This window comes from Meles meles, chromosome 19 (genome assembly GCF_922984935.1).
Source record: "Meles meles chromosome 19, mMelMel3.1 paternal haplotype, whole genome shotgun sequence".
Classification (NCBI taxonomy): Eukaryota; Metazoa; Chordata; class Mammalia; order Carnivora; family Mustelidae; genus Meles; species Meles meles.
This window is the reverse complement of record NC_060084.1, coordinates 46,169,790-46,187,371: the sequence shown is the minus strand read 5'-3', so window position 1 is coordinate 46,187,371 and position 17,582 is coordinate 46,169,790. Positions and strand designations below refer to the sequence as shown.

Below are 17,582 nucleotides of genomic sequence, written 5' to 3'. Positions count from 1 at the left end.
TGTATTTAGATCCCTAAATGAGTACACACGGAGAGTATATCTATTTGTTCTCTGCTGCCAGTCTTTCCCTGCGCCGCCCCCTCCACTCCGCCCCACACATCCTCCCAGGCGCCGCCCATGAAACGCGAACAAACCCGCATAGACCGTCAAAGCCAAAGGATTTATTATAGGTACATACAGTGTGCGTCTGCCACACCGCCCCACACCCCCGGGCCCCAGCGGCTCCTCCAGGTGGCCATGGGGGCTGCCCACAACCCGGTTCCCCCACTCCCTAGGGAGGTGCTCCTGCCAGAAGCATGCGGGGGGGGGGCGGGGGGAGGGCTTCCCCTCGCCCCTCCCCTCACAAGGTGGCCTTTACAGCTGGAGGGGGGAGACGAGAGGAAGACGGTTTTAAGCTTTGACGCCCCTCCCATTAAAAGCCTTCGCGGATGCGGGGCGGGGGAGGAGAAGGTTGACGTTTTGCAAAAATAAACTAAGTCAGGAATTAACCGCATGGCTCTGAGACGGCGGAGTGCAGGGGCCAAGGCCCCTTCACTCCCCCTATCCAGACAGAGATCAAGGCAGCATTGGAAGTGAGGTAAAGGCGGGGAGGAGGCGTCCCCTCCCCACCCCCTAGCACCCTGGATGGTCCAGGGGACCTCACCAGCGGCCCCGTGCCCATCCCTAGGGCGGGGGGGGGGGGGCAGGAATTATCGCCCCTACCACCCCAGCTTCTTGGGGCAGGATCCGGAGATCCAGGCAGGGGGCTTGGCTCAACTGGCCCCTTTACCCGCCCCCCCCAACTCGGTTATTGCATAAAAATAATGGAGCCCCAGCACCTGGGGTGGGGTGGCGAGCAGGAAGGGCCCGAGATATGGCTATAGGGGCAGCAATCCCCCCACCACTTCCTGGAGTGCATAAGTCCCCTCCTTTCCAGTGCCCATCTTGGCGCGTCCCTCCGCAGTGTCGGTGGAACTAGGGGCTCCCGCCCCTGCGGAAGAGAAAGTGTCTTTGTGCCCACAGTGTGGAGAGAAGGGGCGGGGACTGTGTCAGGCCCAAGGGCTGGGAAGTCACTTCCGGCGCCCGCTGGCCCTGCGCTCCCCGGCCTCTCGCTTAGGGTTGCCCTCGTCTGTGGAGGACGTGGTGGGTAGTGTCTGTCCCCAGCGGGCGATCTCAGCGTGTTCTCCCACGGAAGCGGCCACAGCCTCCAGCCAGCCGTTCATCTCCTCCTAGAGAGAGAAACAGGGCACAGAATTCGGACTTGGAAGAAGGGAGACTGAGTAATAGACGGACCTGGAATTGGACCGCCCTCTGAACATCAGTTTTCCAGTCTTACATCGGTTAATCATAATAATGCGAACAGTTACATAGCCCTTAATATGTGCCAGGCTCTGTTCTAAGTGCTTCTGTGGATTGATTCACTTAATCTTAGGCAATAGGATTATATTCCCACTATAGAGATAAACAACAAAAAACCAGTAACATCAGCAGACATTTCCAGAGCACTGACATTCACCAGGCCACAGAAGTGGCTCTGTATGTATCAGCTTACTTACTTCTCACAAGAACCCTAGAATGGAAAACTATTTTTATTCCCATTTTAAAAATAAGAAGGCATGGAGAGAATACAGGCCTACTCCAGAGCTTCTTGTAAGGATGAATAACAAGCATTATTATTTTCAACGTCTCTTTAAACCACCGCCATGCCTGCTCCTCCTCCCCTGACCTCGCTCCTTAGCGCCAGTCCCAAGGTTCACCCTCAGCCAACTCCTCCCCTCCCACAGGCCAGCTGGGGTCCAGCCTTGTGCTATCCCCACGTGGGTCACTGTCCTGGCTCCCTTCCCCTAGTCTACTCTGCATATTACCAGGGAGATCTTATATATGACTGTAAACTCCACCACCCCCTCCCCAATCTTGCTCAAAATTCTGCCTGGCTCCCCAGTGCCCTTAAGACAAACTCCAACCTCCTTCAAATGGCCCACAATGCTCTGTGAGATTCAGCCCCTGGGAACCTTCCGGGGATCCTTCTTCTTTGAACCCTCCACCAGCACAGTTAATGCTTTGTATTTCTGCACCTCGGGTTCTCTGCTCTTGGCTGTTCTCTCTGCCTGTATCATCCCTTTTTAGCTAACTCCATCTCTTATCTGTCTGGTGTCCTCTCAGAGGCTGAGGCAAGGAGGTTGGACTTTGTTCTGGGGCCTCCAGGCAGCCTTCCCATTCCTTGTCCCCCCTCCCTATATAGGTTAGGAACTTCCTCTGGGTTCTCACTCCCAGTGGGCTTTCCTATCACAGCCTGGTGACTCTGGTTTGTGTTTCTGGCTCACAGCTCCATTGCTCTGGGCCAGGAACCAGTTAACCAGGTAGTTCTTGAGGTCTGGACAGGGGAGAGAAAGGACCAGATCTCACCTCATCTTTAGCTTGGAGCAAAAACTCGCTGCCATCCTGGGTCCTGTAGGAGGGGACAACAGGACTTGGGGAATCTGGGGCAGGAGCCCAACCCACCCGTCCATCAGCTAGCCTCCAGGGGAGCAGGGTATTGCTGGGAGGGGGAAGTTGGGCCTCCGATCCCTCCCTCCTGCCCAGTGGGGGGCTCACTGGAGCTTGAAGACGTGCTTCTTTTTCTTGTAGTCACTAGCCACCTCGCTGGTGGCCTTGTGCAGGCTGAGCAGTGGCTCCCCGCCGTGTGTGCCCCCAGACGCCGGGCCCTTGGCGTCCTTGTAGAAGCCCAGCTCCCCCTTGCTGAGCACGCAGTACAGGCTCACCCACGACCTGGGGCGACGATATGGGGCTCAAGACAGAGTCACAGCACTCTGCCTGGGAACTCTTCATTAACATACTTCATGGATGAAAAGGCCTGACCCTTCCTTCCTCTGGGTCTTTGTCTTAGTCGGGTCCTATGTCTGGGGTCCATTCCTATGTCTGTTCCTGAGCTTCGGGGAGAATCTAAGACTTCTGGTTCCAAGCCTGCTAGGGTAGCCCTTCCATACCCTCCCCCCCCCCCCCCCCCCCCCGCCCCACCCCATGCTGAAATTTCCCGAAGACAAGACTTTAGCTATATTCTCCATAAGACTTTGCTTGGGCATGTTTCTTGCCACTCCTCCCTGCCACTACAGAATTCCCTGAAAGGAGATCTATTGGTCCAGTGTCTGGAATGAGGAATTCCTGTCTCCCCGTTCAGCCAAAGCCTCAGCGGAGGAGGGAGTCTCTCGAGAGTGAAATAAATACACCGAAGGTGCCTCTTTATTACCACCTTGGCCTTGCCGCAAGGAAGAAAGACTGCCTCGTGGCAAAATTTTAACCTGTTCCTTCCATTTCGCATATATCTAGGCCTCCTGCTCGTTGGTCAGCGCTTCCCATTTTGGCTGCACCTCTCCCCAGATTCTGCCTCCCAATTAAAAGGCTTGGACAGCCATGAGCTGGGCTCTCTTTGGACATCTACATGTGCCCCTGACCTCAGACCTCAGACCTCGGGCTCTGCCCCTTTTCAGACCTCTTCCGTCCACTCCAATAATTTGAAATTTCGAGGATGGCCCCACGCCATTCATTGGTTGGATGACCTCTCCAGGCTCCACCTCACAAGTCATTGGAACTATGTAGACTGGACCCCACGATCCAACTTGCTCTTATTTCTAGTTAAATCCTGAATTTATTGCTATGAGTTTGGACTGCAGCTTATTTGCACTCGGAACATTTTCTTCCGATCCGGCTCCCATCTAAGCTCCACCCCCTCGCCCACTGGACACACTAAGTTTAGGTCCCTCGCCTCCAGTTATAAATTTGAGCGTTTGATGTTAACCCCGCCCCGTTCAGGCCCCTCCTATTCCCACCACCCGTTGGATTCCCTGAAGTTTAGTACCACCTCCCACCTCAAGGCCCTATCTAGTCACTTATTGGATACTCTGAGCTTGGGACCCGCCTTCCAAAACCCCGCCCACACGCTCACCGGTTGGACGACTTGCGGTTAGCGTCGAGCTCGCGCTTGCGCAGCAGGAAGCCCTCGTGCTGCACTGTGTGAGTGGGCGGTGGCGGAGGTGCGGGGGCGGAGCCGCCCTGGGCCGGGGCGGAGCGCGAGCGCCGGCTTCCCCCGCCCTCACCACCCTCTCTGGGCCGCGGCCGCCGTCGCGGCTTGGGCCGGTCGCGGGCCCGCGGCCGGTCCGGCCGAGGTGTCCGCTCGGGCGGCTCAAGCCCGTTGGGCAGGCGGCCTGGGGGAAGCTCGCGAGGCTGAGGCAGCGACGGCTGTGTGAAGGGAGGGGGAAGAGGGGTGCTGTGCATGGGGGGGCTGTTGGGGCCATCTCTCCGGGGGATTCTTGGGTCTGGGGGTCCCATCTGTCTTGGAGGCGAGTATGGGAGGACCTCAGGGCTGGAGGCTTAACTTTTAGGGGCCCCACCGGTGTTGGGAGTGGGACTATCAGGACTCCCAGGTTTGGAAGCGCTCTCAAGCTTGGGGAGGAAAGCACTAAATCTACGGGGGTGGGGATGCAGAGAGGTTGGTGTCCCAGGTGTGTGTGTGTGTGTCTGTGTGTCTGTGACGATATCTGAGACCCCAGGACAGATGTGGGAAGAGTGTGCAGTCTGTCTGTGTGTAGAGGGGGGTAGGAGTCTCCTTAGGCTGCTGGTTCTCTTTCTAAAGGAGAAATTTTCAGATTGTGGGAGGCATCTGGGGGATCTCCCCATCATCCCCTGAGAATCTCTGCAGGGCTCAGATTTGGGGAAAGCAGGCCTAGGCATTGGTGCTTCTGGGTCCTGATTCCTGCTCGGTGGAGAGGGTTCCCCATACCCCCGCCCCCCATCCTGAGGCTCAACTTACCCCAACAGGGAGCCCTGGGCCTGCTTCTTTCTCCTGCAGCTGCTCCACAATGTCAGCTAGGGTGGCCTTCCTGGGAGGGGGAGACCAAAAGACCCAATGGAACTGGGATGCCCTCTCCTAGGGACCAGCCTGGTTGGCTGGAGGTGCCTGAGATGCAAGGCCCCTGGCCACTTGGGCAAGTTGCCTTTCTGAGATGCTTGCCTTATACACCCTAAGTAATTGGGCCATGTCTGGCAACTGCTCATGATATACAAAATTAAAAAGGAGTCAAGAAGTCATTGTCTCCAAAACATATCTGACCAAATGCCTCTTTCTGGGGACACCACCGGTTGGCTCAATCCGCTCCTCACACTGGTTAACACTGAGGTCTGAAAGGCCTGGGTTCCAGTCCTGCTTCACCCAAACTGAGTGATTTGCCTTTCCCAGCCTCCACAAAATGGAGATGACAGCAGCTCCCTGTTTATAAGGTTGAGAGGGACTACAATAAAGGGTCTTATCTCTGCTCAGAGAGAAGATGGTCCCACCACTAGCCCTGTAGAGAAATCTGAGGTGCAGAGAGGACAAAATTCCTGCCCAGGCCACCTAGCTGTAAGACAAGGGTCACCTCTCCTAACCTCTTTCAGCCCCAGCTTACCCCTCTGCAAAACACGTACCACAACAGTATCTGAAGCAGTTCTGAGCCTTGTAAGCCCCTCTCCATTGGGCCTGCGTGGCTCCAGGAACTCTGCATCCCCTTTCCCTCACTCCCCAGGGCACACGGGGGGCCTCACCCCTTGGCCAGCTCTCCTCTGGTCGGCATCTCCTGCTCGCTCGACTCCTGCCTCTCCAACCGCCTCTCCCGCCGCTCGCGCCGCCGCTCCATCTGCTCGTAGCGGCCCAGGGTGAGGCTGTGTGCCGCCTCGTGCTCCGCAGACTCCTGTCGCTCTGGCCGTCGCCTCCGCGCAGTCTCCTCGGATTGATCGGCGGTGTCCTGTCGCTCGGGTCGCCGCCTCCTGGGCGGCTCCTCAGTGCGATCAGCTGACTCCTGGCGCTCTGGTCGCGGCCGGACCTGCTCCGCCACCGCGAGGGCCCCAGGGGTCTCCGCCACATCCTCTGGTACTGACGGCGGGGCGGGGGGCTCCACCCTCCCCGGGATCTCCGGCAGCCGGTCGATGCGCGGCTGGAGGCGCTCAGGCTTGAGCTCCTGGCGCACGTACCCCACGCGGGTCCGCACCTCCGCCGACAGTGTGTCCGAGGCCCGGCGAGCCAGGGGCTCCAAGCCCCTCTCGTAGCCCCCTGGCCGCAGGAGGGGCGCTGCCTTGGCCGCCAGTTCCGTGGGGTCCCCAAAGAACTTGCGCCCCAGCAGGGGAGTGGGGGGCTGCTTGCTCTGCTCCGCCTTGAGTTTCTCTATCTGGGAATGGAGGGCCAGGGTCAGGTAGAGGGGCGGGGGTGGGGGGGAGGTGGTCTGGGAAGACCCCTGTGGGTTGTCTGCCTTCTCGCCCAGTTTAGTAGTTTCTATTATTGAAAAAGCAAGGTTGTGCGGGCCTGAGCCGTGCTTTTTCCCTGCCGGGAACTTAATTCCTATTTTCCTTGGCATATAGTGTTCTTTTAAGAATCGCCTAAATCGGGGGTCTTCCTCTCAGGTCATGATCTCAGGGGCCTGCGATCAAGCCCCTCATCGGGTTCTCTCCTCATCGGAGAGCCTGCTTCCTCTCCTCTCCTGTCCCCCCCACCCCTCTCTCTCTCTCTCTCTGCCTACTTGTGATCTGCCTGTCAAATACAGGAAGCCTGCTTGTCCCTCTCCCACTCCCCTCCCCCTGCTTGTGTTCCCTCTTTTGCCGTGTCTGTGTCAAATAAATAAAATCTTAAAGAAAAAAAAATCGCCTAAATCATCACTTTTTCTAGGTGCCTTTCTGACTCCATCACCTCCTTCCTGAATGTCCCCCCAACCCAGGACCTCCTCTCATTCTTCAAGTCTCAGATCAGAGCTCCCAAATCAAGACAAACACTTCTGCGCTCCCACAGCCCCCTGTGTGTCCCCCATCCCAGCCCTGGGCTGTCACTGTCTGGTGACAAGTTTCCCCCTTCCCCCACTGGACCGGGAGCCCAGTAAGGATCTGTCTCAGCCTCAACACAGTGCTGAGTCACACATAGAAGGATGGGTGTGGGGGTGGCTGGGGCAGGATCTGGGGTGCTGACCGTGGTCAGGCGCCGCAGGGAGCTGAACCTCTCTTCCCAGGCGGCAGCTGCTTTGCGGAAGGCCTCGTGTCTCCGGATAAGCTGTTCCACCTCATCCACGCTGCTGCCCAGCTCCCGGCTCTGCAGGATTGGCTCTTGGGCTGTCAGCCAGGCATCGGCCACCACGGCCTCCTGGGCAAATTGGTGCACTTCCAGCACTGAGGGGAGACATCGGGGGTAAGAGTGATGAGTGCCCTTCACGGGGCGCTGGCTCTCTTCTCTCGTCCTCCATACCCTCTGGGTTTCTGTATCCCAGCCCTGACCATTCTGGTTTCTGCAGGACTGAGGGTGGGCTGGGGGGATTTCTGAGGGGACCGGCTTCTCCCCTAGGTGTCTGCCGCTATTGTATTCAATGGCATATATGTATGCCATATGCATATACATAATACATATATGTATTCAATGGCAAGGCGTTCCTCCTGTCCACCCTCCCAGGCCTTTATGTTTGCGGTGGGGCACCCATGAGTGGCGTGCAAAGCAGGCTGTGTCACCCTCCGGGCCTTTCCAAACACGCTGGATGGAGTGTGTCCCTGTGCCCTTGAGCCCCGTGTGTCCGGGTCCCCACTCACTCTGCTGCAGCCATTCCCAATGGCGGTCCCACTTGTCTGACACCTCTTCCTTCCTGGTTCCCAGCTTGTCCAGCTGTGCCTGGATCTGTGAGTGGCGCACGGGTAGGAAATGTGTCAAGGGGGGCTCCCACTGCAATGGGCACGGAGGGCAGAGGGGGACCCCCCAGCGCCTCTTCCCACCTCATCAGCCATGGCACTCTTGTTGAGCAGCAGAGAGCGCCCGAGCTCCTGGCAGGCCGTCAGCTCGGGCACCCGGGCCTCCAGCTCTGTCTTCAGGCCCTGGTGGTAGTTCATGAGCACCTCCACTGAAGACACGTCCCTGTGGTGGTGGTGGTGGTGGTTGGGGGGGCGAGAATCTGAGTCTCAGGTAGCCGCCCCCGGCCGCCATGACAGATGCAACTTCTGGGGAGCCCAATTCCCTGAGCATCTTGGGACAGGACACCCACCTTCTTGGACCAGGTTCTCAGGGATTCCAACTTTTGCTGAGGGGCTAGAGTGTCACATTTTGATGATTCTAACCTCAGACTTCAAGGTCCATTTTTGTTCTCATTTTTTTGAAGCTATGCCTCTGAAGACCAGTCAGTGATCTGAGCATTCCACATCTGTGCTAACCAAACACTAGGTTGCCACTAGACACGGGTAAGCAAACCAGCCCTTGAATTGTGGCTGGTCTGAACTGAGACATGTGGATATGTAGAGTATACACCATATTTTGAGGACTGTAAAATATCTCAAAACTTTAATTTTTAATATTTTTAATTTTTCGTAAAGTAAGCTCTACCCCCAGCGTGAGGCTTGAACTCATGACCCCAAGATCAAGAGTGAGTCACATGCTCTACTGACTGAGCCAGGCAGGCACCTCTCAATTTGAATTTTGACTACATGTTGAAGTGATCATATTTGGGACATACGGGGTTAAATAAAATGAATTGCTAAAATTAATTTTCGCTTGCTTCTTTGTACTTTTTTTTAATGTTACAAGAAAATCTTAAATTCTCTATGTGGCTCACATTTGTGGCTTGTGCTATATAACCACTGGACTGTTCTTAGCTCTCATATGTCCGAAACAAATCCAAAATTCCTGAAGGTTCCACCAGGCAGCAAATATAGCTTATAATTATAAGACTTACTATGTCCAAACTTCTTCTTCTTCTTTTTTTTTTTTTTTTTTGGTTCAAACTTATTTCTGAAGGTCCCGCATTATAAGATGCCTGCCTAAGACTTGGTATGTCTAGAATGATCTCCCTGATTCTCTCCTATTTCCTCAAAGTGCCCTCCCCTGAAGTTCTCCAGCTCAGTAAATTCACCCATCATTCATCCATAACTCGTCTTTTTTTTTCTCTCAGCCCCTGAAGCTAATCCATCAGTCACACTGTATATTTATAACATTAAAGCACCCCGTGAAATGATGTGAAACCTGAGGTTTTGTTTTAAAAGAACTCAGCGAGGGGTGGCGGGGAGTCGGGGAGGATACGGATGAAAGAGGAAGGACCAGATATTGACGGATGATTACTCTGCATGTGGGGGTGGGGGCTGTCATTCTACTGTTCTTGCTACTTCTGGCTATATTTGAAATTTTTCAAAATTAAAAGATGTTAATTCCTAAAATGAATCACTTCTCTCTCTCTCTCTCTACAACTATCAGACTGCACCAAGCCACAAGCCACCCCACCTCTCACAGGGATTATAGCAGTGGCCTCCTGGCTGGTCCACCTGTTTCTACCCTTTTCTCACCGTACTCTTCCCACAAGGCATCTGGAGTGATCTCATGCTAAGCCCCCCACCTCACTCACTCCATCCAACCATAAGGATGGTCTGGCTCTTCCTCAAACACGCATGACCACAACCTACCTCAGGGCCTTTGCACTTACTGGTCCCTCCACCTGGAAAGCCTTTCCCCCAAAACTTCACCCAACTCACATTACTTCATCAAGGTTTCCATGCCCACATCCCATCCTCGGAGAGGCCTTTCCCACAAGCCCCGCATCCCCTTACTTTGCTTTATTTGCCTTCAGGGCACTTATTGCTGTCTGAAATAATGTTAGTTGTTTTTTAATTTATGGGTTACTTGTGCCCACCCTGCAGAATGTAAGCTGAACCAGGACAGCAGCTGGGCCTTGCTCCCTGTCCAGCACACGGCGGGCATTCGGTAAGTATTTGCTGAGTAAATGAACACAGGCAAGTCCTCACAGTCATGGAAAGAATGCTCTGTATCCACCACTCTCGAAATTTCCTGTCTTCCTGACACACCACTGGCCTATGTTCCCCAGCCCCGCAGGCAGACAGGTTAGGGTTACCGGGCTGACAGAATGTGGGTGTAGGTTTAGTCCCTGAAAGCTCCCCAAAAAGTGATCTTTTCCTCCGCTGTAGCTGAATGTCACTCCCAGGGCCAAGTAACAGAAAGACCCTGAGTCCCCATTACTGTTGGACAGTTCACATCAGACTGTCACATCAGCAATAAGTCCGTGCCCACTACTGGCTAGGTTAACCCACAAATAACAGCCCCACACGTCGCCGTCCCTATCCCAAGGTCAGCCCCCTCCCACGGGGAGGGCAGTGCGGGGCCTCTGAGAAGGCCAGAAGGCAGGAGGACACCCTATGCTCTGAGTCGCCGGGGCCAGGCATGACAATGGGTCCTAATACACATGAAGCATTTAGTACAGTGCCTGCCCCCCCCCCAGGTGCCCTCCAGGGCCCCCCCAGGTGTTGGCTGTTGTGATTTCTTATGGGCAGGGGACGGCTGACAGGCTGCGGGGTGGCAAGTAGGAAGCCCGCGGTGGGAGGAGGGGCACCTGGGCTTGTCGGCTGCCCCGATCTGGCTGGCGATGCCGTCCATCCAGGAGAGAAGGTCACGGGCCTGGCTGTGGAATCGCAGGGCGTCGGCCGTGGAGCTGACGTGCAGGCGGGCGTCCTCACAGGCGGCCAGTAGCTCCTTCCAGCCCTGCAGTACCTCCTGTTCCCGGCTGGCGATGGCCTCCGCGTGCTCCCCCGCGTACACGGTCCGCAGCTGGGCTGCCCCCTCTTGGAGCTGCCGCACCTGCGGGGCAAGCCAGGTCCAGCCCCAGCCCCTCCGTGGGGTCCGGGCTCCGCCCTCCTTCCCCCATTGGCTGGCTGGGTGCGGGGAGCCCGCCCCCTCGTGATCCCACAGCTGAGTCTCCCTCCTACTGCTACCTACTGCCCAGTTCCCTTCAGAATGGCTCAACTCAGTTCCTGTTGGGTCTCCTGCTCAATTTCTTTTGGTTGTGCCACTTGGGTTCTAGCAGACCCATTGCTCACTGGTTCAACTGCCTGATTTCTTTTGGAGTGACCGCCCTTTCTATGAGACCCGCCACCTAATCCCCGTCAGTCTCTCTGCCCCATTTCTAACAGTCAGCTGGATGGTTCCCATAAAGGTAATTGTCCTGTTTCCGCTTTCTGCTGGACCCGCAGCCCAATTTCCCTAGTTGGACCATGGGAGCTCTATTCCGCCCACAGCCTCTTTTCCATCGGATTTCTCAGATCTGCCTCCCGACTCCTGTCAGATCCACAGCCCAATTTCTTTTGCTTCTGTTGCCATGTCCATTAAAATCCACCCCCATCGATTTTTTTGCAGGAAGATCATATCATTTCCATCAGAGACCTGCTATCTAATCTCTATCTGCCCCACCGCCAAGTGCCTCTGAAATTTCCTTTAGGCTCTCCATCTGGATTTGGCTAAGATTCCCTTCACAGTTTCTGGGAGAAGCCCTGCCCAGTCTCCACTGGAAACAGTGTCCCATTTCTATCAGACATACTCAGCCACATTTTCCAGACATTGTCTGACTTCTGGGCACCACGCAATCAGTGCGTTTTCTACCTGCCCCATCATCTCACTTCTGCCTGTTCTCTGGTCTGTTTTCACCTGCTCCACTGTCTAATTTCCACCTGCTCTGTTGCTCAGCACCCCTTGGCCATGCCACCCAGGCCCTCCCACCTCCCCCCTCGGCCGCCGGCACCCCACCTGGGACACGAGGAGCTGCAGATCATGCTCAAAAGCACGCAGGGTCCGCTGCATGGAGCTGGCACTGGGTCTCGGCTCAGGCGGGGCGGTCAGACGGGGCAGCCGCCTCCGCTTCTCCTCGATCTGTCCCTGAAGCTCTCGGGCATCGCTGAAGAACTTATGCAGCTCCCTAGAGGCGGCCAGCAGCTGGGCCCGAGTGCCCATAAGCTCCAGCAGCTCAGCCCAGGCCTCATTCAGCCCGTCCTTCCACTCTGCCATGGTGGCCGCCGCCGTGTGGCCGCATTCGATCAGCTCATCCACCATCTGGTTCACGGCCGCCAGCCGCTCCCGCCCTGCGGTGCCCGTCTCATTGGCGAACTCTGAGAATTTCTCCTGCAGCACCTGCCCCCCCGGGGTACACGGCATGGGCAAAGGTCCTGTGCACCCAAGCCCCCTCCAGCCTGCCATTTTGTAGCAGGTAAGAGTAATAATAATCATGCTGACCATGGCGGTGACGATATAAAGGGAAGTGCTCCCGCTGTAGCTATAACAGTAACAAGAAAAATAAGCACATGATAGTAACTAACCCTTCCTAAGCACTTCACACTATGGTGAATCTTGGGGCTCCCAGAAGAGCCAGGAGGTGGGGGCTGTTATTATCCTCACATTATGGCTGGGGAAACTGAGGCCCAGAGAAGCTTCGTTGCATATGCAGTAGCCACTGGTATTAATATTATTACCGGCGAAGCTCACCGTGACATGCTCAAAGTCCTGGCCAAGCTCGGGCGAGCCGGCCACCACCTCCTTCTCCGCGATCCAGTGCTCGAGCTCGTCCACCTGCCGACTGAGCTGGTAGAGCCAATACTGCTGTTCCAGGCCCACCCTGCGCTCCTCCCCCAGCTCCTTGAGCGCCACGTACAGACGGTCCACCTGAGACTGCCGGCGGCTGATCTGCTCGCTGATGGGGGACAGGGAGGGGCAGGGACGGAGCCCCCTGAGACTTCCAGCACAGAGCTGTGACCCCCCCCCCCGGACACCCCCTGTTGGGGTAAGGCTGTGTGTCCTCTCATCCTTCAGTTCAGACTCCTTCATGGGGGCCTCTGTTTCCTGCAAGGCTTGGACTCAGTGAACCCAGTACTTGCAGCTGAGCACTCTGGTAAACTTTGCTTCCCTAAGCTTGATAAGTTCAAGGCTCCCTCTTCCCCCAGCCTCTCTGTGGTCCCATTCCCTGCCCTTCCAGTGGCCTCGGTGGGGCTGCTGACTCCCTACTTGGGTCCCCAGCCAGCCCATCTCAGCTCCAGGCCATCTCCTGGCTTTGGAGGACAGAGGTCTAGCCCTGTGCCCCCTCTCAGGTCTCACCCCTAGCCCAGGACTCCCAGATATGGCCCCTACTCCTGGCCTCAGGGAGGCCCCATACCAGAAGGTATCTGGCTATGCCCAATCACAGCACTCCCAGCTTTTCCGTCCTCCCAGACACTGGGTAGGAAGGGATCCTTCCCTGTCCTGAGCTCTTCCTTCTCTCCTTAGTCTGAGACATCATCTCCCAATACCCCTGGCCCCATCCTCTCAATATCCCTGGGCACCGCCCCTCCATTCGCGGCCCCACCCACATGCTGAAATCCCAGGGCTCCAGCTCCAGGCAGCGAGCGCCCCTCCCACTCCAACGTGCAATTGGGGCGTGTCCCAATTTCCAAAGGTGAAGCTTCAGATCCTTCCCTACCATTCCTTAAGAACTGGCCCCGCCCCTGCCTGGCCCCAATTCCCCTTCCCCACCCGCCCACCTGTCCGGGTGCCCCATCTCCAACAGCGCCCGGCACTGGCGCGACAGCTGCGCGATGCTTTCCTCGTAGTTCTCCACGCCCTGCTCCAGCTGCAGGTGCTTCTTGAGCAGCTGCAGGGTGCTCTGTTCGTCCTGGGGGCACACGGCGCCCGCGATGAGGCGGCAGCGGCCGGCCCCGGCTCCAGCGCCCCCAGGCCCCCCACACTCCCAGCCCGGGCGCACCTTGCCCTTGTCCTCACTCATCATGAGCAGCTCCTGCTCGCCCAGCCACGCCTCCACCTCGGCCACATCGAAGTAGTACTGCTCCACCTGGAAGGCGGCGTCCAGCACCTGCTGCCGCCGCTCGGCCGCCTCCCGCAGTCCGGCCCAGGCGCCCTGCAGCTGCTCCTGGCCGCGACGCACGGCCTCTGCTTCGGGGCTGCGCAGCGATGCCAGGGCGCCCGCGCGCTCCAGCACCTCCTCCAGCCGTGGCCCGTGCGCCTGGATCTCCCGCCGCAGGCCCTGGGGACGAGAGGTGGGGTGTGGTGGAGAGGAGCATTTCGAGGCCCGGGGAGCGGGGCAGCCCGCCTGCGCCTCCGAGACTGGCACATTCCACCAAGGGAACCCGCCACTGATGGCCTCCATGCACCAGGCTAAGGCAGTTCGCTGTTCCTAGCTCACTCACAACCCCCTGCTGTAGGTGGGAAAACGGGGGGGTGGGGGTGGGGACGGACACGGAGAGCAGCAGTTCATCGCCCGGGAACAAGCAGTTAGTAAGGGGACGACAGGATTTGAACACAGCACGCAGGCTCCAGACACTGCGCTCCCAATCAAGACGCCTGGTCGTGTAAGATACCCTCTAATGGCCGAAAGGACTGAGAATCAGGCTGCTGGGGGGCAGTACACGTGTATCTCCTGTGCAATGAGGTGTGCACATCTTCGGGGGCACAGTTCAACACGTTCACGCGCGGGTACACCGTGTGCCCACGTCGGGATATGGAACACTTCCATCAGCCCAGAAGGTTCCCTCTACCAGCCCTGGACTTGGCACACACCTTACTTTGCTTCTCCTGTGCCTCAGTTTCCTCAACTTGCAAACAGAGGTGCTAAGGGGCGACCCTGAGTGCCTGCCATCTGCCAGGCACTTGGCTAAACAAGGGCTTTGCAGGATGTGGCCACTCCTCCAGTCCTCACTGCCCCTCCAGTTCTCTGTCTCACTTTACAGATGGGGAAACTGAGGCACAGAGAGCTTGAGGAACTTGCCAACTTCCCAGACTGCCTTGTGGCTGGTGGGAGGGGGTGCTTAATGTCCACCTCATGAGGCTGTTGTGTCCTGGAGCACTCAGAGCTGAGCGGGCATACAGTAGGTGCTCAGTCAGTACTAGCTGCTGTTAGCCCTCCAGGGCTCGGAAGCATCCGGTGCTCCTGTGCACACACAGTGCCCCCACCTCCACCGCAGTGATAAGCGTGAAGTGCACTTGAGCACTTTCGTCAACAATGAAAAGGACGGGCCAGTTCTAATAGTCCCCAACACTGTCAACAGTCATGCGTGTTTTCCGGGGTCTCTGGGTGGCTTAGTCTGTTAAGCGTCTGTCTTTTGGCTCAGTCATGACCTCAGGGTCCCAGGATAGAGCCCAGGATGAGCGCAGTCGGCTTCTCCCTCTCCCTCTGCCTCGTGCCATGCTCGTGCACATGTGTGCGCCTCTCGCAAATAAATTAATAAAATCTTAAAAAAAAACAACACACAGCCAAGAGTGTTTTCAGCAAAACAGAAAAATGAAAGCTAAAAACAAACAAACAAAAAAACCCCAAAAAACCCCAGCCTCTTAAAGAACTCCATCTAGGGCAGCATGGTCACAGACCTTGAGAATCATTTGAAAGCCCACCTCCTTACCACCCTTCAGTGCCCGTTCTCCCAGCTCACATTTTTTGGTAAAGTGCTCACCTTTACCAAAGGTGGCTCAGTGGGTTAAGCCACTGCCTTCGGCTCAGGTCATGATCTCAGGGTCCTGGGATCGAGTCCCGCATTGGGCTCTCTGCTCAGCAGGGAGCCTGCTTCCCTCTCTCTCTCTCTGTGCCTGCCTCTCTGCCTACTTGTGATCTCTCTCTGTCAAAAAATAAATAAAAATCTTTTTTTAAAAAAAGGGGGAGTAATGAGAAGACCAACCTGATAAGGTTATTGTGGGGATTACATTTTTAAAGACCCACATATAACCCCCTATGACCGTACCTGGCACACAATAAGTCTTTAATTAACCTGTAATTATAAGTATTAGTATTATTCATTCCTCTCTCATGCATCTTACACTGGATTTGGTGAATGAGTGGCTTCACCCAAAAAGTTCCTCTGCTAAAGGATTTGAAAACCACTGCTCTAGACCAACTCTCTGCTTTTTTTTTTTTTTTTTTAGATTTTATTTATTTCTTTGACAGAGAGAGAGAGAGAGATCACAAGTAGGCAGAGAGGCAGGCAGAGAGAAAGGGAGAAGCAGGCTCCCTGCTGAGCAGAGAGCCTGATGTGGGGCTCGATCCCAGGACCCTGAGATCATGACCTGAGCCGAAGGCAGAGGCTTAACCTACTGAGCCACCCAGGTGCCCCTCTCTGCTTCTTTAGATGTGGAACTGAGGCCCAGGGAGGGGAACAGAGATCCAGAGATCTTAGGGGCTCAAGAGCTCCCCCTCCAGGGGCGGAATGGACACTATTAGGAGTCAAGGTTCTTTCGTTGATCATCTCTGTGCTTTCTCTCTGTGGGTGGTTTGAGTTCTTTTCCTTTTCCAATAAGCTATTCTCCTTACTGTTTCTCATGGGACCCTGACTTTCCTTGGGGAACCCCCTCGTCTCCATCTCAGTTCAGGTAATTAAGTGAAGGCTGACACCACCAGGAGTGGCCCCTGAGTCCAGACCAGGACAACAGAGCAGTCTAAATCCCTGGCCACCATGATTAGTTCAGGGATGGGCATGGGACTCAAGCTGAGTCCATAACAGTTACTCCTGGGACTACTGCTGAAGTTATTGAGAGGGAGAGGGAGAGAGTAAGAGAGAGAGAGAGAGAGAAATCCCCTTCAGTTCTGCTGGTGGGATGTACACTTGAATCTGTTGGAGGTCTTTCACTATCAAGAGAGGAGAGAGTTGACCTGAGACCAAAGCTAACACAGAAATACACACACACACACACACACACACACACACACACACACACACAATGGAGCTGCAAGATTCATGACATCATGGAAGGACCTGGATGCAGCTATACCTGCTGTCCACACTCTTCTCAATCACAAGAGCCAACAAATTTTGTTTTTAACCACTTTGAGCTGTTTTTTTCTCACTTGTCTCCGAATGTGCCCTAACCCACATCCTCCCTCTGGCTCTGCTCACCTGGTTCTTTTTGATGTACTGCTGGACAGCCTGTAAGCCACTGCCTCGCTCCGTCTGCATGGCCAGTGGCAGTCGCTCCTGGACCCATGCCTGGAAAGGATGCAGGGAGCAAGTCAATGGGAGAATGCACCCAAAGACCACTGCATCCCAATTAAACTGTAAGCCACCTGCACAGGTGGCTGTAAGCCACACCATACAGGCTTGCTTACCTCTGTCCTTGGCACGGGATGGTCTTGAGTCTTGCAATTCCCTTACCTCTCCCTCAGTAGGCTAATGGGGACTCTTCCTTCATGTCTCAACTCAAGACATCCCCTCCTCTAGGAAACCCTCCCTGACTTTGGCCCATTGCCTCCTCTAGGCTCCCCCAGCCTCCTAAACTCCCTCATAACAGCCCAAACCACCCTGGGTTGTCGCTGTCTGGAGATATGTCCGTTTTCCCCTTCGGATTCTGGAGCCTTCTATGGGCAGGAATGGGGTCTGTCTTGGTCCCCCTGTGATCCCAGCATCATCCAAGTACAGAGCTTGGCCCATAAGGATCAAGCGAATGAACAAATTAGTGAGTGAAAGAATGAATGAGCAGATCAGGAAGCAAGTGACCGAATGAGGAATGAATGAGGGATGAGTGAATAACGAATAGCAATAAATCAGTGGAGGAAAGAATAAAGATAAGTCAATGAATAACTAAATGACTTCATGAATAAACCAATGAATGAATGAAAGTGAGTAAATGCGAAAAAGTGAATGAATGAATGAATGAGTGGATAAGTGAACGAGTGAATGAGTAAGGGAGGGAAGGACTGGATGACTGAGTCTAGCCTCGGGTCAGGGGGAAGGTCTCCCAGCCAGCTCCGCCCTTGAACTCGCCAAGGTCCCACGGTCCCGCCCTCACTCCCAACCTCCACGCTCTCGCAGGC

At 55.6% G+C, this 17,582-nt stretch overlaps 1 protein-coding gene across 7 annotated transcripts in view; it reads right to left on the bottom strand.

Annotated features, from left to right (window-relative positions):
• Positions 1 to 164: 164 nt before the first annotated feature.
• Positions 165 to 17,582, bottom strand: part of SPTBN4 (spectrin beta, non-erythrocytic 4) — a 71,407-nt gene continuing 53,989 nt past the window's right edge. For 6 of the 7 annotated variants that reach the window (XM_045987767.1, XM_045987769.1, XM_045987770.1 and 3 more), the window contains 15 exons: positions 16,669 to 16,758; positions 13,533 to 13,811; positions 13,312 to 13,442; positions 12,284 to 12,488; positions 11,552 to 11,932; positions 10,365 to 10,609; positions 7,753 to 7,891; positions 7,573 to 7,657; positions 6,965 to 7,161; positions 5,557 to 6,176; positions 4,787 to 4,856; positions 3,923 to 4,215; positions 2,575 to 2,748; positions 2,386 to 2,428; positions 165 to 1,208 (listed from right to left, as the gene is read on the bottom strand). In XM_045987767.1, coding sequence (XP_045843723.1) covers positions 1,050 to 1,208; positions 2,386 to 2,428; positions 2,575 to 2,748; positions 3,923 to 4,215; positions 4,787 to 4,856; positions 5,557 to 6,176; positions 6,965 to 7,161; positions 7,573 to 7,657; positions 7,753 to 7,891; positions 10,365 to 10,609; positions 11,552 to 11,932; positions 12,284 to 12,488; positions 13,312 to 13,442; positions 13,533 to 13,811; positions 16,669 to 16,758 — 3,111 coding nt within the window. In that variant the 3' untranslated portion in view covers positions 165 to 1,049. The remainder of the gene's footprint in view (positions 1,209 to 2,385; positions 2,429 to 2,574; positions 2,749 to 3,922; positions 4,216 to 4,786; positions 4,857 to 5,556; positions 6,177 to 6,964; positions 7,162 to 7,572; positions 7,658 to 7,752; positions 7,892 to 10,364; positions 10,610 to 11,551; positions 11,933 to 12,283; positions 12,489 to 13,311; positions 13,443 to 13,532; positions 13,812 to 16,668; positions 16,759 to 17,582) is intronic. The other variant, XR_006816218.1, reaches the window with a different exon arrangement.